The sequence below is a fragment of the Macaca thibetana genome, chromosome 14 (assembly GCF_024542745.1).
Source record: "Macaca thibetana thibetana isolate TM-01 chromosome 14, ASM2454274v1, whole genome shotgun sequence".
Taxonomy (NCBI): domain Eukaryota; kingdom Metazoa; phylum Chordata; class Mammalia; order Primates; family Cercopithecidae; genus Macaca; species Macaca thibetana.
Window position 1 is genome coordinate 9388339 of NC_065591.1, and position 22365 is coordinate 9410703.

The 22365-nt window shown below is 44.0% G+C and overlaps 3 protein-coding genes across 10 annotated transcripts in view; 1 reads left to right on the forward strand and 2 right to left on the reverse strand.

The window, feature by feature from the left end:
- Positions 1-21890, forward strand: part of MAJIN (membrane anchored junction protein) — a 35770-nt gene extending 13880 nt beyond the window's left edge. The window contains exons 2-11 of one of the 2 annotated variants that reach the window (XM_050757309.1): positions 1248-1365; positions 5395-5440; positions 9843-9918; positions 10406-10531; positions 12424-12455; positions 12780-12871; positions 14089-14152; positions 19519-19591; positions 20397-20502; positions 21551-21890. In XM_050757309.1, the coding sequence (XP_050613266.1) occupies positions 1265-1365; positions 5395-5440; positions 9843-9918; positions 10406-10531; positions 12424-12455; positions 12780-12871; positions 14089-14152; positions 19519-19591; positions 20397-20502; positions 21551-21599 (765 nt within the window). In that variant the 5' untranslated portion in view covers positions 1248-1264 and the 3' untranslated portion in view covers positions 21600-21890. The remainder of the gene's footprint in view (positions 1-1247; positions 1366-5394; positions 5441-9842; positions 9919-10405; positions 10532-12423; positions 12456-12779; positions 12872-14088; positions 14153-19518; positions 19592-20396; positions 20503-21550) is intronic. The other variant, XM_050757310.1, reaches the window with a different exon arrangement.
- ARL2 (ADP ribosylation factor like GTPase 2) overlaps positions 1-22365 on the reverse strand; it is a 218820-nt gene that overhangs the window by 65907 nt on the left and 130548 nt on the right. The window lies entirely within an intron of this gene.
- The window catches only part of LOC126935630 (reactive oxygen species modulator 1), a 94028-nt gene that overhangs the window by 51225 nt on the left and 20438 nt on the right, over positions 1-22365 (reverse strand). The window lies entirely within an intron of this gene.

The following is a 22365-nucleotide window of genomic DNA, read 5'->3' on the forward strand; positions in this document are numbered from 1 at the left end:
AGGCAGGAGAATGGCATGAACCCGGGAGGCGGAGCTTGCAGTGAGCTGAGATCCGGTCACTGCACTCCAGCCTGGGCGACAGAGCGAGACTCCGTCTCAAAAAAAATAAAATAAAATAAAAAATAAATTCAAATTCCAACATTCATATAGCTGTGGGCAGTTTACTTCATCCCTCAGTGCCTCGATTTCCTCACCTATCAAATTTAGACTTATAGGCTTGTTGTGAGGATTGAGATTAAACTTAGAATAGGGCATGGCAAAAGTTGTTATTGAGAGTTGTTATTGTGTAAGAAAGAAAACCAAGGCTTAGAGAAATTAGGGACATTGGAATGAGATTCAAACTCAAATTCTCCTTATTTTGGGCCTGTTCTGTTGACTCCATCTCAGCTGCCTCTGAAAGCAATACCATGTATATTTGTATACTTGTACTAATGAATATAACTAGTTTTGATCATTAGGAACTCTGGATCTACTCTAATTATTTATTTTTATTTTTCCCATCTCTTTCCTTTCCTTAACTTCCCACAGAGAGGACCTTAAGTGGACAGAGATTCTAGAACAGGAGGAATAAAACAATAAGTGCTGGGGTATAGTAGGCACTCTTGGGACACAGGGAAGCCTCACAAGTAGGGGAGAGGAAGAGTAATTGATAGATCTAGAAAATAAGCCATTCCTTGGTGCCACTCAAAAACATTAGTGTACACCCTTATTTGCTACATTAGTTGTGGCAGGAAGTTGTAGTAATATCTTAATTTCATCTAAAATTGATAGCAAACATCCTCCTAATTGGCCTGTAATTGGTGTATCCTTTGGATTGTGTCATTATTTAACTTGAGCCCTCTATGTATCCACTGAGATTCCAGTGAAAGTGGAGATGGGAGAGAAGAACAGATTCAAGAGATACTTGGGAGAAACATTTAATTCTAACAAAGACCCTGTGAGTCATCAGGGCAGATACTAGTATCATTAGTCTTCTTGAAGAGAAATGATTTACACAAGGCCATAAATGATCAAACTTGAATTCTGGGCTTTTAACTGCAAGCATAAAGATTATCCCAACACACTGTATTTTCCCCATGCAGGTAGGAGAATGCTCCAGGTGATGATCCTGGTTCATAGGCAATAGTGATGAGTGTTGGACGTTTTACTCATGAAGAGATGTTACAGATTGGGCGGGTTCCCTTTCCTGTAAATAAGGAATAATCATTAGCTTTTTAGTAATGATCTAATATTTCTATTTTATTTAGGCTGTCGTTTGGGAGCAATGAGTTTAAAACCCTTTACCTACCCATTTCCAGAGACGAGATTTCTTCATGCAGGACCCAATGTGTATAAATTCAAAATCAGATATGGGAACAGTATCAGGTAATTTCAAAGGTTGGAGGGTAGCCTATGTAAACACCAGTTAGTGCTCGTGCATTCCCACAGGTCTCCTCTATCTTCACTCGGTTCAGGAGACTAGGTCACCTCTTCTCTACCTTCACCCAGCTCAGGAGACTGGTAAAGTAGCATCTTGCAGGACTGTCTTTCCCAGTATATATATTATTCATATGAGTTTCTAAAGTAAGGACAACCTTTTTTTTTTTTTTTAAAGAGAAGCAGATCTCTATGTTGTCTAGGCTAGTCTCAAACCCCTGACCTCAAGCAATCCTCTCACCTCTGCCTCCCCAAGTGTTGGGATTGTAGGTGTGAGCCACCACACCCAGCCTAGGACAACATATCTTTGAAGCAGTGTTTCTCAAAATTTTACATCTCAGGGCCGGGCATAGTGGCTCATGGCTATAATCCCAGCACTTTGGGAGGCTGAGGTGGATGTATCACTTGAGGTCAGGAGTTCAAGACCAGCCTGGCCAACATGGTGAAACACCGTCTCTACTAAAAATACAAACATTAGCCAGGCATGGTGGTGGGAGGCTGAGGCAGGAGAATCGCTTGAACCTGGAAGACGGAGGTTGCAGTGAGCTGAGATTGTGCCACTGCACTCCAGCCTAGGCCACAGAATGAGACTCTGTCTCAAAAAAAATTTTTTTTTCCATCTCAGGACTCCCTTGCAATTTTTCTTTAAGTTCTTTTTTTTTTTTTTCCAAGACAGGGTTTCACATGTAGTCGTGTGATCACCGCAGCCTTGACCTGCTGGGCTTAAGGGTCAGCCTCCAGAGAAGCTAGGACTACAGGCATAGTGCCACCACACCAGGCTAATTTTAAAATACTTTTGGTAGAAATGAAGTCTCACTATGTTGCTCAGGCTGGTCTCAAACTCCTGGGCCCAAGGGATCCTCCCTCCTCAGCTTTCCAAAGTGTTGGGATTCCAGGCATGAGGCACCCGCACCCAACTTGCACTCTTTAAAATTATTAAGGACCCCAAAGAGCTTTTGATTAATCTGTCAATATTTGTCATAAAAATTAAAGCAAAAATTTGGCCGGGCGCACTGGCTCAGGCCTGTAATCCCAGCACTTTAGGAGGCCAAGGCAGGTGAATCATGAGGTCAGGAGTTTGAGACCAGCCTGGCCAACATGGTGAAACCCTGTCTCTACTAAAAATACAAAAAATTAGCTGAGTGTAGTGGCAGGCGCCTATAATCCCAGCTAACCAGGAGGCTGAGGCAGGAAAATCGCTTGAACTCGGGAGATGGAGGTTGCAGTGAGCAGAGATGGGCTCACTGCACTCCAGCCCAAGCAACAGTGTGAAACTCTGTCTCAAAAAAAGAAAAAAAAAAAAAAAAGCAAAAATTTAAAACAGTTTATTAATTTAAGAATAATAGGCCGGGCGCGGTGGCTCAAGCCTGTAATCCCAGCACTTTGGGAGGCCGAGACGGGCGGATCACGAGGTCAGGAGATCGAGACCATCCTGGCTGACACGGTGAAACCCCGTCTCTACTAAAAAATACAAAAAACTAGCCGGGCGAGGTGGCGGGCGCCTGTAGTCCCAGCTACTCAGGAGGCTGAGGCAGGAGAATGGCGTGAACCTGGGAGGCAGAGCTTGCAGTGAGCCGAGATCTGGCCACTGCACTCCAGCCTGGGCGGCAGAGCGAGACTCCGTCTCAAAAAAAAAAAAAAAAAAAAAAATTTAAGAATAATATATGTAACAAATATGATATTATTAAAGTTATATTTAGTGAACCGGGCGGGCATGATGGGTCACGCCTGTAATATCAGCTACTCAGGAGGCTGAGGCACGAGAATCACTTGAAGCCGGGAGTTGGAGGTTGCAGTGAGCTGAGATCACGCCACTGCACTCCAGACTGCCCGACAGAGTTAACCTCCATCTCAAAAATAAATAAGTAAAATAAAATTATATTTAAAAATTGAGAAGATTGGCATTATTTACATTCCTGGGATTTACCCCAGGGGTACCAGGGTGGTTTCAGCAGGTAAAAAACAATCAGGCTGGGAGCAGTAGCTCACACCTGTAATCCCAGCACTTTGGCAGGCCGAGGTGAATGGATGACTTGAGGTTAGGAGTTCAAGACCAGCCTGGCCAACATGGCAAAACCCCATCTATACTAAAATTACAAAAAAGTAGCTGGGTGTGGTGGCATGCACCCGTAGTCCCAGCTATTCAGGAGGCTGAGGCAGGAGAATCGCTTGAACCCGGGAGGCGGAGGTTGCAGTGAGCCGAGATCTTGCCACTGTACTGAATTTGATCAAACCCAGCACCTCACCCTTTCATGATAAAAACACTCAATTTAAACACACACACACACACACACACACACACACACATAGCTGGGCGCCGTGGCTCACACCTGTAATACCAGCACTTTGGGAGGCCGAATCAGACAGATCACCTGAAGTCAGGAGTTCAAGGGCAGCCTGGTCAGCATGGTAAAACCCTGTCTCTACTAAAAATACAAAAATTAGCTGAGCATGGTGGTGCACACCTGTAGTCCCAGCTACTCGGGAGGCTGACAGGAGAATCAGTTCAACCTAGGAGGCAGAGGCTGCAGTGAGCAGATCGTACCACTGCACTCCAGCCTGTGCAACAGAGCGAGACTCTGTCTCAAAACAAAGCAAAACTATAAACTAGAAATAGAAGGGAACTTCTGGGTAGGTGCAGTGGCTCACTCTTGTAATCCCAGTACTTTGGGAGGCTCAAATGGGAGGATCGCTTCAGCATAGGAGTTTGAGATCAGCCTGGGCAACAAAGTGAGACCCCATCGCTACAAAAAATAAAAGAAATTAGCTGGACATGGTGGTTTGCACCTGTGGTCCCAGCTGCTTGGAAGGCTAAGGCAGGAGGATCCATTGGCCGAGGGAGTTGAGGCTGCAGTTAGCCATGATTGCGCCACTACCCCCGGCCTGACCTGGGATGATTTGTAACGTGATGTTTCATTGGTGGTTTGGAACATTTTGGTTCACTGAATTATGCACATCCTCCAAATATTGATACATTTCATTATACAGTATCGAAAAATATTTGTTAGTATCACTACAATCTTAAAAGTGTTGACCTATTTGGAAACTGTCAAACTCAAAATGGTGGACGGAAACTTTCCAAAATTTAAATTTTCACTTGAAAGCCCAAAATTTATTGTTGACAACAAGTATTGTCAGTTCTTTTCCTTGAGTTGACATGCCTATTTTATTCATTTTTAAGAAAGTGTCTGTCAAACTTCCAAGTATGAATAACAACCATAGTTTGTCTGTTAGCTGATCATTCAAGTAAAATATTCCATGAAGAAAAGCAGACAGTTCAGTTTGCAGCTTAAACAGTCACACATGTAAGTTTCCCTAAAATAACCATCATATTTTGGTATGCAGCAGAAGCGCTTTATGCATACTTCGTGTTTTATCACATAACATTTAAAAAGATATGTAGTTAAAGATTGAGATTTTATAAAATGGTTGCTTTTTTTTTTTCCTGCTTCCTCAGGATATTCAGTGAAACTGGATTTTTTTTTTTTTCTGTGCAGCAGTAAAGATTACTTTGACTGATAGTACAGCCTAGTGCAACTGGCTAGATTTGTGCTAAGGCACTGGCAATTTTGCCCACCATTGCTTTTGCAATCATGGTTACAAATATTAACACAGTGAGAAAGGCAAATAACACCTTAGTATTATTATGAAAATAGTTTTACCCTTGAAGACCCATTGAAAGGGTCTTCAAGACCCTTAAGGGTCCCCAAAGCACACTTAAAGTACAAGTGCTCTAACAAATGATTAACTTTCACAGTGGGAATTTCAGGTCTTGGCAGGTCGAGAAGTCATTCTGTACCAATGTTCAGACCACACCACCTAGGTGATCACTTCTTCCCCATGAGCACTGGATCAGCACACACAGTTTGACTTATGCTTCTTTAGCACAGTGGAAGTGTCATTTTTGCTCTAGTAATGTCTACTCTCTCCAGAGCTTTCCTTCATGTCTTACTTGTCTCTTGTCTGTTTACCTTCTAGAGGAGAAGAGATAGAAAATAAGGAGGTCATCATCCAGGAGCTGGAGGTAGGGAAAGAAGCATACGACTTCTGGAAAAGTGACTCTTTAAGCTAAGGATGCATCCACATTCAGGTTTTAATTATTTCCTACAAACTGAGTCACAACCTCCACTTGATAACTTGGCTTCTTCCTGCTACATCTCCTTTGCAAAGGAACTTTACTGTTTTTCCAGGGAAATTTAAAGCCTGTATTCTTTCTCAGTTTTCCTACTTGAAGTGTCAGCACCTTTGAGGCTGAGAGCTTTTTGTTTTCACCAGAGTTTCCAGCCTTGGGCAGCTCTCTTTTGTGGCAGCTGGCATAGAGAAAGATTCCGGAGGACTGCCTCCTTCCAGGGCTCTGGGAAACCCACCATCCCAACCACTGCCTGGTACTTGACGTTCAGGAAACTCGACTGTAAATACACAGACAAGGCTGCTGTGTATTCATTTTAATTGGAAACATTTGCAATTGCCTTATTCCGACTTCATTTTCATTCCTTTCTACCCAGTTCCTCTAGCTTTAGGTTTTTCTACAGAAAGAACACTGAGCAGGTGGTCAGCTTTACAAATTGGTGAAAGCAATGGACAAGGAGTTAGAGTTCTCGGGTTTGGCCCTGGATTCCAGTTCTGGCGTAGCCACCAATTAGCTATGTGACCGTTGGCAAATCATATATCAACGTGGATCTTAATTGCCTCATTTGGAAAATGAGAGGTTTAAACTAGCTTTTCCTCTTCTGACTTCACAATTCAGTGATTTGTGACTATTGTGATTTCTTAAGACATATGCCTCCACATTTCAAAGCAATTAAATACACTTAAACACAAAACTCTGTGAAACCAAAACTGAGTCATACCCTTAAGAAGGTACCTCTTTGGCTAAGTGTTAAAAGATATATTAGGATCTTGCAGGACCCTCAAGGACATCATTATGAATGAGTTATTTTAACATAGGACCAAGAAAATGTTCTACCTGGTTTTTGTTTTTGTTTGAGATGGAGTTTTGCTCTGTCACCAGGCTGGAGTGCAGTGGCGCGATTTCGGCTCACTGCAACCTCCACCTCCCGGGTTCCAGTGATTCTCCTGTCTCAGCCTCCCAAGTAGCTGGGACTACCAGCGTGCACCACCACGCCCAGCTAATTTTCGTATTTTTAGTAGAGATGGGGTTTCACCATGTTGGCCAGGATGGTCTTGATCTCTTGACCTCATGATCCACCCACTTCAGTCTCCCAAAGCGTTGGGATTACAAGTGTGAGCCACTGCGCCCGGCTGTTCTACCTATTTTAATTATGGGCAGAGTAGGCTTTATTTCAGTTTGTTTCAGTTAACCTGAGCAGTGAAAAGCTCATGGAAGCGTAACAGAGAGGAGGGAATACAGACTTTAGAGCCAATCAAACCTGGATTTGAAGTGTCCATACTAGGATAGTGTCTAGCTTCTAATTATAATAGCTAATATTTATTGAGTAATTACTATGGGAAGTGTTCTGCCATTCACAATTTGACTTTGGGCAAATTACCTACCCTCTCTGAGTCTGTTTCCTTACCTGTCAAATGGGGTTAATAAAGAAGGCCTCTTTCAAGACTGAGGATTAGAAATAGATGTCTGCAATGCCTGCCACACAGTAGCTCAATAATTAGTAGCATGAGAGCATTTACATTCACCATATGTCATATTTCCAAGATGCATTTGATATGCATATGCGTCTTTCTCTTATGCTCACTAGTTTGGGGTCAGATGTTATCATTCTGTTTTCGTCATTTAGAAAACACTGAAGCCAGGCACTGTGGCTCACACCTTTAATCCCAGCACTTTGGGAGGCCAAGGCAGGTGGATCACCTGGAGTCAGGAGTTTAAGACCAGCCTGGCCAACATGGCAAAACCCCATCTCTACTAAAAATACAAAAATTAGCTGGGTGTGGTGGCACGTATCTGTAGTCCAAGCTACTCAGGAGACTGAGGCAGGAGAATTGCTTGAACCTCGGAGGCGGAGGTTGCAGTGAGCCAAGATCGCACCACTGCACTCCAGCCTGGACAACAGAGTGAGACTCCATCTCAAAAAAACCCCGGAAAACATTTACTGAGAAGCAGGATAGCCTATGGGTTAAGACTAGGAGCTCTGGAACCCTACTACCTTGGTTCAGATCTTGGCCCCGCTATTTCTAGTTATGTAATCTAGACTACATTTTTTCACTTCTCTTTGTCTGTTTCCTCGTCTATAAAATGGGAATAACAGAATTGCCTATCTCACAGGGGTTTTGTGAGAGTTAAATTAATTAATATGTATAAAAACACAGCCGGGCTTGGTGGCTCACGCCTGTCATCCCAGCGCTTTAGGAGGCCAAGGCAGGAGGATCACCTGAGGTTAGGAGTTCGTGACCAGCCTGGCCAACATAGTGAAACCCCATCTATACCAAAAATATAAAAGTTAGTCAGGTGTGGTGGCAGGTACCTGTAATCCCAGCTACTTGGGAGGCTGAGGCAGGAGAATCTCTTGAACCCGGAAGGCAGAGGTTGCAGTGAGTGGAGATCATGCCATTGCACTCCATACTCCAGTCTGGGCAGAATAACAAAACTTCATCTCAAAAACAAACAAAAGGCTGGGCGTGGTCGCTCATGCCTGTAATCCTAGCACTTTGGGAGGCCAAGGTCGGCGGATTGCCTGAGCTCAGGTGTTCGACACCAGCCTGGGCAACATGGCGAAACCCCATTTCTACTAAAAATACAAAAAAATAGCTGGGTGTGGTGGTGCGTGCCTATAATCCTAGCTACTTGGGAGGCTGAGGCACGAGCACTGCTTGAACTCAGGAGGTGGAGGTTGCAGTGAGCCAAGATTGTGCCACCGCACTCCAGCCTGGGTGACATAATGAGATTCTGTCTCAAAAAAAACAAAAAACAGAAACACTTCCCATAGTAATTACTCAATAAATATTAGCCAGTATAATTATAAGCTAGACACTGTGCTACTATGGAGAATACAAAGATAAACAAGACACAATTTCTTTTTTTTTTTTTTTGAGACAAGGTTTCACTCTGTTGCTAGGCTAGAGTGCCGTGATGCAATCATAGCTCACTGCAGCCTCGATCTCCCAGGTTCAGGTGACCCTCCCACCTCAGCCTCCTGAGTAGCTACGACTACTGGCGTGTGCCACCACACCCAACTCATTTTTGTATTTTTGGAGACATGGAGTTTTGCCATGTTGCCTAGGCCAGTCTCGAACTCCTGGGCTCAAGCAATCCACCTGCCTTGGCCTCCCAGAGTGCTGGGATGACAGGCATGAGCCACTGTGCTGGCCACAGTTTCTATCTTCTTTGAACCCAAACATGAGAACACTGAAGCTTAGGGTGAAATGACAAGCCTGGGACTGAAATTGAGACTTTTTCCCTATAGAAATTTAGTAGTCTTTATGATGCCAAATTAATTAGTGTAGACTAATAAGCATTAGCTTAATTAGGGACTAATCGATTAAAATTTAAAGTGAGTGGAAAAAAAAGTTTGACTTAAACAAAAGCAAAATACTATATATCAGTAAATACCAGTGTTGTTCATTCATTCAATGTACATTTAGTGAAGACTTGTTATGCGTTATTCACGATAGTAGACACCATAGAAGGGATACTAAGATAAATCAGGTGTATATTCTACTTCAAGTAGATCTCCCAGTAAGGAATATAAAACATTTGTATGTGGAATGTAGTAAAGACTCCAGGCTAACTACCTTTCAGTTTGATACTAACAGTTAATTACAACTTGGTAAATCAGGGAAAGCTTTCTGGGGGAGATGACTTTTGAACTATGCCTTAAAGGATAGTTGAATTTGGACAAGTGCTGATGGGTGGAAAGGGCATTTCAGGAAGAGAAATTCCCTTTCTATGCAAAAGTGTAGAAACGGAGAAGTAGGATGGGTGCAGTGGCTCACGCCTGTAATCCCAGCACTTTGGGAGACCAAGGAGGGCAGAGCATAGTGAGCTATGATTGTGTCACTGCACTCTAGCCTAGGCGACAGAGTGAAACCTTGTCTCCAAAAAAAAAAAAAAAGAAAGAAACTCCTGAGCCTAGGAGTTCAAGACCATCCTGGGCAACATGGTGAAACCACATCTCTATAAAAAATAAAGAAATTAGACGGGTGTGGTGGTGCACGCCTTTAGTCCCAGCTACTGGGGAGGTTGAGGTGGGAGGATCACTTGAGCCCAGGAGGCAGAGATTGCAGTGAGCAGAGATCATGCAACTGCACTTCAGCCTGGGCCACAAAGCAAGGCTCTCTCAAAAAAAAAAAAAAAAAGAAAAAGAAATGGAGAATCAGAACACATGTTAAAGGAACAGCAAATGGTTCAGTTTTGATAGTATATAGGGTATGTGATTAGCAGTGACAAATATAAACAAAGATTGGCTGAGACTCAACAATGTTAAAGTCATTTCAAATATGTTTTTCAGGATTCTATCCGCGTGGTCTTGGGAAACTTGGACAATCTTCAGCCCTTTGCTACAGAACACTTCATTGTATTTCCCTGTATCCTTTTTTTTCTTTTTTTTTTTTGAGATGGAGTCTTGCTCTGTTGCCCAGGCTGGAGTGCAATGGTGTGATCTTGGCGCACTGCAACCTCAGCCTCCCAGGTTCAAGCGATTCTCCTGCCTCAGCCTCTCGAGTAGCTGGGATTACAGGTATGTGCCATCACGCCTGGCTAATTTTGGTATTTTTAGTAGAGGCAGTGTTTCACCATGTTGGCCAGACTGGTCTTGAACTCCTGACCTCAGGTGATCCGCCCGCCTCCGCCTCCCAAAGTGCTGGGATTACAGCTGTGAGCCACCGCGCCCAGCCTATCCTTTCTTTTCTGGCTGGAAATGAGCTACGGCCCACATTTTAGACTCAAATGAAAGTAGCAAAACCATAGGCAGTTTGGAGGGTAGGTCAGGGGAAGGAGAGAGAGTTTCTCCCTAAAATAGTACTTAGGAATCCATACTGGTGTCTTTCCTTACTCCTTAGCATCATTTTCCAGATAAAAGCAAATGGGAGAGAGTTTCCCACCTGAAATTCAAACATGGAGAAATTATCTTGATCCCCTACCCATTTGTTTTTACTCTATATGTGGAGATGAAATGGTTCCATGAAAACCTGTCACCTGGTAAGTGGAATGATATGAATGTGAATGGCAGAGAAGAAAATGGTTTAGCAGTGCCAGCTGGATATGGTGAAATGGGCTACCAGATTGGGCTCCAGCCATACAGTGCACAGGTCAGGATCATGTGCTCCAGGCCAGATTGACTAGTTCAAATACTGGTGGCCCTGCCACATAACAGCTGTGTGAAGTTAGATAAATTAATCTCTCTGTGCCTCCCTTGTGAAATTGTGAAGTATAATATTACTACCTATATCATTGAGTTGTTAAAAGGATTAAATAAATAATAGTAGATGAAAAGTACAAAGCCTGACTTAATCACTGAATGAAAGATAAGTATTATATAAACCCTTCCATTAGAGTAAATTCCATGATTTTCACTTTAGAGCTGTCTTAAAGGTATCTCCCAATTTTATTTTTATTTAGACAGAGTCTCACTCTGTTACCTAGGCTGGAGTACAGTGGTGTGATCGTAGTTCACCGTAACCTCTAATTCCTGGGCTCAAGTGTTCCTCCTCCCTCAGCTTCCCAAGTAGCTAGGACTGTGGGTGTGTACGACCATCTCCGGCTAATTTTTTTTTTTTTTTTTAGTAGAGACAGGGTCTCACTATATTGCACCATCGGGTCTCAAACTCTTGGGCTCAAGCAATCCTCCCACCTCGGCCTCCCAAAACACTGGAATTACAGGCATGAACCACTGTGCCTGGCCCAAATTTTTATTCTCTGAAGGCCATGGGTATTTTTGCTGATTGAGGGACAAGTAAACACCTACCCTTTTGATTTGAAAAGGGGTGCAGGCTGGGCACAGTGGCTCATGCCTGTAATCCCAGTACTTTGGGAGGCCAAGGCAGGAGGATCACTTGAGGCCAGGAATTCAAGACCAGCCTGACCAACATGGTGAAACCCCATCTCTACTAAAAATAAAAAAGTTAGCCAGGCATGGTGGTGCGTGCCTGTAATCCCAGCTACTCAGGAAGCTGAAGCAGAAGAATTGCTTGAACCCAGGAGGCAGAGATTGCAGTGAGCCAAGATCACGCCACTGTACTCCAGCCTGGGCGCTAGAACAAGACTCTGTCTGAAAAAAAGATGTGCATATATATATATATATACACACACACATATATATATATATGATGTAGCCTGGCATGGTGGTGCATGCCTGTAGTCCCAGCTACTCTGGAGGCTGAGGAAGGAGAATTGCTTGAATCTGGCAGGCAGAGGTTCTGGTGAGCCAAGATCACACCACTGTACTCCCGCCTGGGCAACAGAGCTAGCTCTGTCTCAAAAAAGAAAAAAGAAAAGAAAAGGGGTGCAAAGGCCTTGCCTCAAAATATCTCCCCTTTTCATTTGTCACAGGTAGCTGAAGTTCTACTTTTCTCTTTTGTAGTAAGAATCGTCCCCTCCCTTTTCAAACCCCTTCTAGCTTATAGATTATAGTCATTCTGAAACAAGGGAGGAAGAGAGTTTGAAGACACTATTTTTAGGGAAAATGGTACCAGGAAGAAGGGAGAAGGGCACATGAGGAGTCTTTGTCTAGGGTCAGTTCCAAGAAATAAATAGTAGCCAGAAATCCAGGTAAAACAGCATCATCGTTAGGCCTGGTGGCTCACTTTGGGAGGCCAAGGCAGGTGGATCACCCGAGGTCAGGAGTTTGAGACCAGCCTGGCCAACGTGGTGAAACCCCCCTCTCTACTAAAAATGCAAAAATTAGCCAGGTGTAGTGGCACATGCCTGTAGTCCCAGCTACTTGGGAGGCTGAGGGAGGAGAATCGCTTGAACTCAAGAGGCGGAGGTTGCAGTGAGCCGAGATCACACCACTGCACTCCAGTCTGGGCAACTTAATCTCCAAAAAAAAAAAAAGTATTATTTTATTATGACACTCAAATTTCCTATTGTAGGGAAACCAATAAGTGACAGTCCTCTTGGGTTGGTAAGTTTGCCTTTTCTGTACAAAATGAAAATTGCCTTTATCACCTTCTTTTGTCCAAAAAGTCCTGCTCTTGCCTCTTCCTCTTACTTTGCCCCTCAGTTGCTGCCCAGATCCAATCAGAATTGTAAACATAAGACAGTATTTTCCCCCTTGGCTAGATTTCTGAGACCATGTCTCTAATAGAATGTCTATTCTGACTTGCAAAGCTGGTGTTAAAAGTTGCCTTTGGCAGTTTAAGGATGGGGAGTTTTCTTCACTGTGCCTTCATGAACTGGGAGCAACTCTGGAAAGGAGGAGTCACAGGCATCTGCTTCCTCTCTGAAGGTCCCAGCTGAGAAGAAAGCAGTAGGAGCTGTGATGAGGAAACGAAAACACATGGACGAGCCCAGCTCCCCCAGCAGGCCAGGGCTGGACAGGTCAGTGGTGTGGGGAGACAGTCTCGCTCCTTCATCCTAATTAGGCTTTGCCAGCTATTACCATTGGTTGATCTTGTCCTTGGGCGAGTCACTTTCTTTTTCAGGACTTCATCAGTATCTGCCTATTCCAGTGGGTGGACTAAGGAAAGGGAGCAAGTTAATATTTACAATATAATTTGAACATAGTCCCTTTTTCAGCAAAGTATGATTTTTCTTCTCAAGATGAAGGCTGAGAAGAAATACAGCCCGATCTAAACAATTGAATTCAGCACATTCAATAATACTTACTATGGTAATATCACCAGAAGGCAAAAGACTTATGAAGTCTCAAAATATTATACAAAAACATAGGGAAACTCTTGAAAGAATAAGAACAAATAAAATATAATTCTATTTTACCCAGTGAGCAGTTAGCTTTTGGAACCTTAAGAGGCAGTCCAGACTAAAATGTAAATGTTTGCAAGAGGGTATGTATCAATCACTGGGTGGGGTACTGTGATATTAGGGGGAATGTTGAGCCATCCCTAACATATTGTTACTGTGGAGGCTACTTATGTTCTTCTTTCAGTTCTCTATCAGCGACAAAATGAGTCAGTAAGACAATTCAGTCATTCTTATTAGCACCCTAGAAAGCTAATAAGAATGCTGCTGGAATAATCCAAGGTGTGGTTTGTTTCGTAGCCCAAGATGCTTCCACCCTAGGCCCACAGAGAATAGCTACCCTTTTCCTGGGACACTGTGGATCCCTAGACATATAGGAGAAGTAAGGTAGACTAGGAAGCTGACCCCATGCTCTCCAGATGCACATGTAGATGAAGAGATAGGGAGCTCCTTTTCAAGCCAGGTGGAATGTGAGGGTACTTGGAGGTATGAAGCTTTGTTGTGTTCCATTCGACTGAATTTTCCATGTAAGTGAGGTCTCAGATCTTCCCTTTCTCTGGGTTTTGATGCACAGTCAAGTATTTCAAAATCTGATACGTGCTGTCAGTCACATTTTCACTTTCTCAAACCCCAGATCCCTAAGTGTCTCAAACTGGGATTCTGCTGTGAAGTAAAGCAGCACCCAAAGAAAATTTGGCCACCCAATTTATTCTGCCAGCCAGGAGTGGTATAAAAATAGCCAACCTGCTGAAATACTCATTTGGGCCACATTTGCTTGAATGTAGTGATATTGCCTCTGCCAGTAACATTCCCTGCATATTTTCCCCCCACCTCAGGGCCAAGATAGGGACTTCCAGCCAAGGCTCCAGCAAAAAGAAGCCCCCTATGGAAACCAGGAGAGTAAGTACTAAAATGGAGGCTTAGAGGCTGTCAGCTATTCCTGTGCTGTTACAAGTCGGGATTCCGGTTACCAGCACATCTTGGTTTTTCATGCAGATTGAATTGACTGAACTCATTCTTGGGTTTCACCGTCTGCAGAATAACACTCAACTATTATGCCCTTGCCACAGCACATCCCAAAGTGGCTGCATAATAACACGCATCGATGAATCTTTTTGTTAAAAAGTCCTCTCTTTGCCTGGTACGGTGACTCATGCCTGTAATCCCAGCACTTTGGGAGGCTGAGGCGGGCGAATCACCTGAAGTCAGGAGTTCGAGACCAGGCTGGCCAACCTGGTGAGACCCAGTCTCTACTAAAAATACAAACTATTAGCCAAGTGTGGTGGTGAATGCCTGTAATCCCAGCTACTCGGGAGGCTGAGGCAGGAGAATCACTTGAACCCAGGAGGCGGAGGTTGCAGTGAGCCAAGATCGTGCCACTTCACTCCAGCCTGGCAACAGAGTGAGACTCCATCTCAAAAAAAAAAAAAAAAAAAAAAGGCCAGGCACGGTGGCTGATGCCTGTAATCCTAGCACTTTGGGAGGCCGAGGCCGGTGGATCATGAGATCAGGAGATCGAGACCATCCTGGCTAAGACGGTGAAACCCTGTCTCTACTAAAAAAAAATACAGAACATTAGCCAGGCGTGGTGGCAGGTGCCTGTAGTCCCAGTTGCTGGGGAGGCTGAGGCAGGAGAATGGCGTGAACCCAGGAGGCAGAGCTGGCAGTGAGCCGAGATCGCACCACTACACTGTAGCCTGGGTGACAGAGCGAGACTCAAAAAAAAAAAAAAAAAAAATCCTCTCTTTTCAGCTTAAAAAGCTACTTGTACTCTGCAGTTGAAATAAGAAAATATGTCTATATAGGATTGAGGTGGAATCCAGTATAGAATTTTCCCTTTAGGAAACTTTTCGCCTTCATCTATACTGGGGTCTGAGTCTAGGAACATCTAGTTTTAACAAATGAGCTAGGCATGTATCAGCACTGATAACTGGTAAGAGAAAACTTCTAGAGCAGTGAAGGGTTGGCCCCTGATGGAATTAAATTTCATTTATAGGGTATGTTTCCCATTTAGATATTCATATATCTGGTACCCCTCCTCCATTTTAGGACTTCTTTTGTATATATTCTCTAAAATAGTGACCTTTTTCTTTTCCTCCCCTCTTTAAATAGCTGTTAGCTGGTATCCATGCCTTAAAGATCCTTCCTTTTTTTCTCTATGTCTCCAAAGTTGCTCTGACCCTAAGTATCCAAACACAAACAACTCACTTTCTTCACCTTCCCAGGACCCATAACATGAGTAGTTATCAAGTAAACATTTACATATGCATTCATTCAACAATTTTTTTTTTCTTTTTTGAGACAGGGTCACACTCTGTTGCCCAGGCTGGAGTGCAGTGGTGCAATCTCGGCTCACTGCAACCTCTACCTCTCAGGCTCAAGCGATCCTCTCATTTCAGCCTCTGGAGTAGCTAGGACTACTGGCATGTGTCACCACACCTGACTAATTTTTGTATTTTTTGTAGAGATGGAGTTTTGCCATGTTGCCCAGGATGCATTCAACAAATTTTCTTTGAGTGTCTACTATGTGCCAAGTACCAGGGATACACCAGCAGTGTACAGCTAGGTAGACAATTACTGATAGATGTGCCATGTGCAGGGGTAGAAGGAAGCACAGGATACAAAGGGAGCATAAAGTGGCCAGGAGGGAAGGATTCCCAGAGTAGCTTGAAGTCCAGTGCTGAGAAATGTTACTGGAAAAGTCAGAATGGACTGGATCATGAAAAGCCTTGAGACTACCTTCAAGATCACAGGACTTCTCTAAAACATTTTTAAGTAGAAAAATTAAGTTATTTTCATTTCTAAGGGATTGCTCTGTCTCCTGCTCACAAGGCATTGTGTTGGGTGCTGGGGCATACACAAACATATGTAAACCCTGATTTCTTTTTTCTAGGAGCTTGTAATTTAGTTGGGGAAGGAGTGTATCTTTGGGGATTTATACCTCTGCCTCTGTGTGCGGGGGCAGAGTCCAGGGCCCCAGTTGTGCTGTGGCCAGCTGGCCCACTGAGTGATTTTGGGCAGATGGTCAACCCCTTCTATGCCTCCCATCCTTTAGGATGGTAAGAAAAAGAAATGGGAAAGTACATGAGGAGTACTTGAAGCTCTGGAGAACAAAAACACTTTATACAGCCAAGATAATTACTATTAAAGGAACATTTTCCTCGCTCTCTAACTTCGTATCTTCCTATTCTTAGTTTGACACATCATCTCCCTCAAGAACAGTACCCACAGCTTCTTACTCAACATAATTACCTTTTCAACCTGATTCTGGATTTAGAAAAAACTCTAGTAAAAGGAACATGTTTATTGATTTTGACTCAAGGCCCATCATGGACCCTGTTCCCAGGAAGATGATTTCTCCTAAATTAAAGTGATCACAGTGACTCTCAGTATAAGTCACTTGAGCTGGAAAAATTGAATTTGCTCCTATGGTCCATTGCTTAATATGTTCTGCCCCCTTTGCAGGGAGTTATGGTGTAGAATCACAGTCACTGTGCATGTGCGTGTCTGAACACATTGGGAGCCTGTGTGGGGAAAGCTTAGAAGAATACAACACGTACCTCTGTTTCATAAGAAGTGTTTAGGGAGAATGGGAAGGAAGAGCCGAACCCCCTTGCCTTTGTTACTTCAGGTCCCAGATCTAGAGATCCAGACTTTGGAAGGATAAAAAAATGGGAGGGAGCAGATGAATGACCCAGAAATGAAACAGACTAACTGCACGTCGCATTTTGTTGTTGTTGTTTTGCTATATCTGCTTGAACTGCACTTCTAAACAGATCTGGCCCTGAACATGCAGAGGACAGTCTTGCATCAGGTTTTCAGAGTATTATGTTCTGATGGAGGTCCCAGATGATACCTTCAGTCTGAATTCCAGCTATAATGTTTTTCCTCCCTTATGACTTTTTCTTGAGAAGACATCTCTCAAGATTTTGGGAGATCACAAAAAGGCTACACTGTCTTATGAGGGGACTCTTCCCTGGTTCAGAGGTAGGCTGTACCTCTGTCCCAGGGCCTTTGCCCTCTTGTTCCTCCGACCACCCTTAATAGATGCTTTCATTAGGGCTACTGTATGCAGCAGGATTAAAGCCCCGAACCATAGTTTCATTAAATTTGTAAGAATCATTCCCTCAAGCCAGAAACCAGAGCTTGGCCCCCTAAATTCCATCTCCACCGTCTATAGAAAAGGTAAGAATGGTCTCCTTCCTCCCCAGAGTTCCCTGTCGCTTTTATAGGAATATGACTTAGGTAGCTGCCCATGTGGTCTGGGATTTGAGCGGTTTGTGAAGAGGCTCAGTTCAGAGATAGCTGCTATTCTAACCCGAAGTTTATTCTTAGGATGGGGGCTAGTTCTAGCTTTTCTAGAGACTTGCCATGCCTCTGCCTCCCAGAACCTACCTTTACGGTCTGCAGCCCCTTGCTCTAGAACTCTTAGCCATGGGAGCTAAGCTACGGGAACGTAAAGGCTTAAGAATGATACAATGGGCTTTGGGGGCTTGGGGGAAAGAGTGGGAAGGGGGTGAGGGATAAAAGACTATACGTTGGGTATAGTGTACACTACTTGGGTGATGGGTGCACCAAAATCTCAGAAATCATCACTAAAAAAACTTATTCATGTAACCAGACACCACCTGCTCCCCAAAAACCTATTGAAATAAAAAATAAATTTTAAAAAATGGGAAAAAAATTCACAGAACTGCACACCCAAAAGAAAGAAAAAAAGAACTCTTCACCAGCAAAACAGCTTGAGGAGCTCCATCATTGCTGGGTAAAGCCCCTAGGTTCAGACTGGGTGAAGAGAGTAGTATCCAGTGGCAGAGATTCCCAAAGAAAATATAATAACCATATTTCTGATTATCAGGGTGTTTACTGGAAAATGTTGTGGGCCTGGAATCAGGTTGTAAAATGTCCTCTTCAGAGTACAAAGAAATTTATATAAAGGAGCAGCACATGGAGAAATAATAAGATTGTGTTACATTATGCTAGCTGCTAATGCCACAGTCATGTTTCTACCATGCCTGGCTCTAGCCATGCTGATCCTATTTATTCTTTAATGGCACTGTGCCCTCATACATCATGTCCCTGTCTGGAATGCCCTGCTGTGACTGACCACCTCCTCACCCCCGTTATGACAACATCCCACTCATCCATCCATCCATCCATGAAGGCTCCATTCAAATATCACTTCCCCTGTGAAGCCTTCCTTGACTAACGCCACCTGCTCCATTAATGTCCTTTCAGCAACCACAGCACTCTATACGGATTCGTTGGTCTTATCACACTCTTTTTTTTTTTTTTTTTCCCGAGACAGAGTCTCGCTCTGTCTCCCAGGCTGGAGTGCAATGGCGCGACCTTGGCTCACCCTGCCTCCTGGGTTCAAGCGATTCTCCTGCCTCAGCCTCCTGAGTAGCTGAGATTAAAGTAGCCCACCACCACGCCTGGCTGATTTTTTCTATTTTTAGTAGAGACAGGGTTTCACCATGTTGGCCAGGCTGGTCTCGAACTGCTGACCTCGGATGATCCATGCGTCTTGGCCTCCCAAATTGCTGCGATTACACAGGCATGAGTCACCATGCCCGGCCATCATACTGTCTTGACTTAGTTTATGTCCATTTGCTCCATAGAGTATACATTTCTCCAAGGTCAATTTAAGGTCCTCCTGATTTCTGAAACCTCATGTTACTGAGTAGGCACTCAGTAACATGGGATGATAAGTTAAACCCACCTTGATTTATTCTTGGCTTTTAAATCTTACGGTTTTAGAGGGACAATAGTTAGGATGTTGAAATGAAAAAAGGAAAGTCCTGGCCGGGCGCGGTGGCTCATGCCTATAATTCCACCACTTTGGGAGGCCGAGGTGGGCAGATCATGAGGTCAGGAGATCAAGACCATCCTGGCTAACATGGTGAAACCATGTCTCTACTAAAAATACAAAAAATTAGCCGGGCATGGTGGCGGGCGCCTGTAGTCCCAGCTACTCAGGAGGCTGAGGCAGGAGAATGGCGTGAACCCAGGAGGCGGAGCTTACAGTGAGCCGAGATGGCACCACTGCACTGCAGCCTGGCAACAGAGCAAGATTCAGTCTCAAAAAGAAAAAGAAAAAAGGACAGTCCTATGGAAAGAAATGGAAAGAAATACAGAACCTATCTAGGCAGTCAGAAGCCAGGCCCTAGTGCTAATGTGAAATCAGTTCACCAGCAAATAGCATTCAGATTGCCATGCAGTGTAGGAGTAAAGTTTAAGACTTTTCTTGGTGTTCTTTTAAACAGAACAGGGAAAGAAAAGCCCAACAAGGATTGCAGGGGACTCTGGCCTCTGATATCACTGGTGTCCAGAAACAAGGTAGGTCCTGGGAAATTTCCATTTATTCTGCTTTAATAATCACCCTTTCCCTTGTAGTTCTCTGATACGTAGAGCAGCACAGAGCTGAGTCTGGGTGCCCTCAGTGGGTAATGTGCCTTGCTCCCGTGGAGGTGCTTGTTAACCAAACTCTGGTCGGGGGGCCTGTCCTAGAGTAATAGAAGCCCCCAGCTCCCAGAAATAGTGAAGGGAGGCAGTGCATGCCCTTCCTTTGCTTCTGATAGTGAAGTTATGCTCTGACCATTTCAAAACATTTCCAAGTGAGGTGATAAACTTTATAGAAATGTTGAGAGGGATGTGTTTCCCTTTTCTGTACTGTTGGAGAATTATCTCTTCCCTTTGGGGCATTAGAGTTAATATTGAAGTTGCAAATGGATGCTTTGCAAGGTCTGGGAATGCATGTCAAGCTATTGCCCTCCCTACTTGCTGATCTTTTACCCAGCATGAGGATTCAATGTGGACTGCAGTTATCACAGAAACAGGGATGTAGGCAAGTGAGTCCTTCAACAACTTGTCATTTTATGTGAAGACATAGCAGCCAGAGTGCATGGCTGGAACTTGAGCTGTGTAAATATCCCAGGAGCTTGACTGAAAATACTCTGAGGTCAGAATAGCATCTTACTGAGCTGAGATGAAATTGGGAAGGTCAGAACAAACAATTCACCTGGCTTTAAGGAACTCTTGGTGTGAGACTGCCTCTGGCTCATACTGGGTGTTTTGCCTTCTACTCACATGAAAACGGCCTATGGACAAACATCTTGCTCCTGCCTGATTGTTTTCCTTACAGATTCTGAGTGGGGGCACAGCCTGCCAGGGCCAGTTGTCCCACCCCTGCAGCACAACACACCTCCACCTAAGGAGCGAGCAGCCAGCGGCTTCGTTGGGTTTCTAAGGTAAGACAGCTTCTATCTGGCCATGAGACTCGAGATCCAGCTCAGAGCAGCTCATTGAGTCTTTCAGGGAAATTAGAATAGAAAAGAAAGCAGATTACTCACAGAGGCTTCTCACTTATGTCTAAGATAGACAATGGAAATGAGATTGAGAACAAAAGCCCTAATTGTGCATTTAATAAAGACTGCGTCTTACTTATTTTTACACAACCCACCTCCACCCTGATGTGTCCAGGATAAAGCCAAGCTCCATAAACATTAACTTGGGCCAGGCGTGGTGGCTCATGCCTGTAATCCCAGTACCTTGGGAGGCCGAGGTAGGCGGATCACTTGAGGTCAGGAGTTCAAGACCAGCCTGGCCAACATGGTGAAACCCCGTTTCTACTAAAAATACAAAATTAGGCAGGCATGGTGGCACATTCCTGTAATCCCAGCTACTTGGGAGGGAGGCTGAGGCAGGAGAATTGCTTGAACCTGAGAGGTAGACGTTGCAGTGAGCCGAGATTAAAAAAAATAAAATAAGATAAAATTAGCTGGGTGAGATGGCACGTTCCTGTAATCCCAGCTACTAGGGGGTGCTGAGGCAGGAGACTTGCTTTAACCCGGGAGGTGGAGCTTGCAGTGAGCCGAGATCATGCCACTGCACTCCAGCCTGGGTGACAGAGTGAGACTCCGTCTCAAAACAAACAAACAAAAACACTAATTTGAACAAAGTCTATTCTTAGTTTACTTGAGCCATTCAGATGATTTGGTTACAGAATATTTCCATTCTCCCCTCTGAATCTAGGTTATGTTTGCAGAGGACAGTTAGCAAATGTCTCTCTCTCTCTCTCTCTCTCTCTCTGCCATCCCATTGCAATTCTTTTGTTTTATTCCCCCTCCTGAGTATAATCTAATTTGGGTACCTTTTCAAATGCTATTCCAGTCTTGAATCTCCATTCAATGGTTCCCCAGAGCAAAAATGCCCTAGCTAGTGAAGCACTAATGGGAAATGGGGAGAAGGGAAGGAGACCTCATAGAGCCTCAGCCTACTCTGTTCTCATTCTTGCAGCTCTCTCTTCCCATTTCGATATTTCTTCAGGAAGAGCAGCCACTCTTGAGCCTTCCAAATGCAGCGCTGGAAAGAGGATCATCTCTTGCAGTGACTCCTCCCGAATCATTCTTCCTCCAACTCTTTCCTTTTCTTATGACACTTCAGTCATGGAGAATGAGGTCCCCATGCTGAGTCCTCTGTGGTTTTATCCTGTCCTTTGCCCCTTTATATATTTTTTTTCCGATTTAAAACATTAAGAATGGAACTTTCTAAAATGTTCATGTCCGGAGGGCCCGTTTAGGCCTTTTGTCTTCAGCACTTAGGATCCTAATGACAATAAATTATTTATGAAGAGTTATTGATTGAATTTAGTGGAATAGAGTAAGAGAGAACAAATTCTTCCCTCAAGATAGAGAGAAAATGCATGAAACTTCCCTAGGTCTACCTGGTTACTGTTCACAGGATCACTTTGGATAGGTGACTCTGTGCCAGAGGTTAGGGAATGGGGTCTTTCAAGACTCACTGTCCTGAGCCCTGCTCACCCAAGAGACCTCTTCCCCGGTTCCAGTTTGGCCCCAAATGGTAGCCTCTCCATAGACAAAATGTTTCCCACCTCTCTATCCCTCTGTTTGACAGTAATGCAGATTCGTTTATCAGATTAACTGGAAGTCAATCCAGGTTGGCACCCCTGGAGAAAGCCTGGGCACCTGAGCTGCCTTCAACTAAAGGACTGATCTGTAACAGACACTTTAGCCTTGTGTGGCCGTGGAGAACCAAAATGATCTATGGAGATGTATGGAAACTCATTTTAGCTCACAACAAAGGAGTCACTT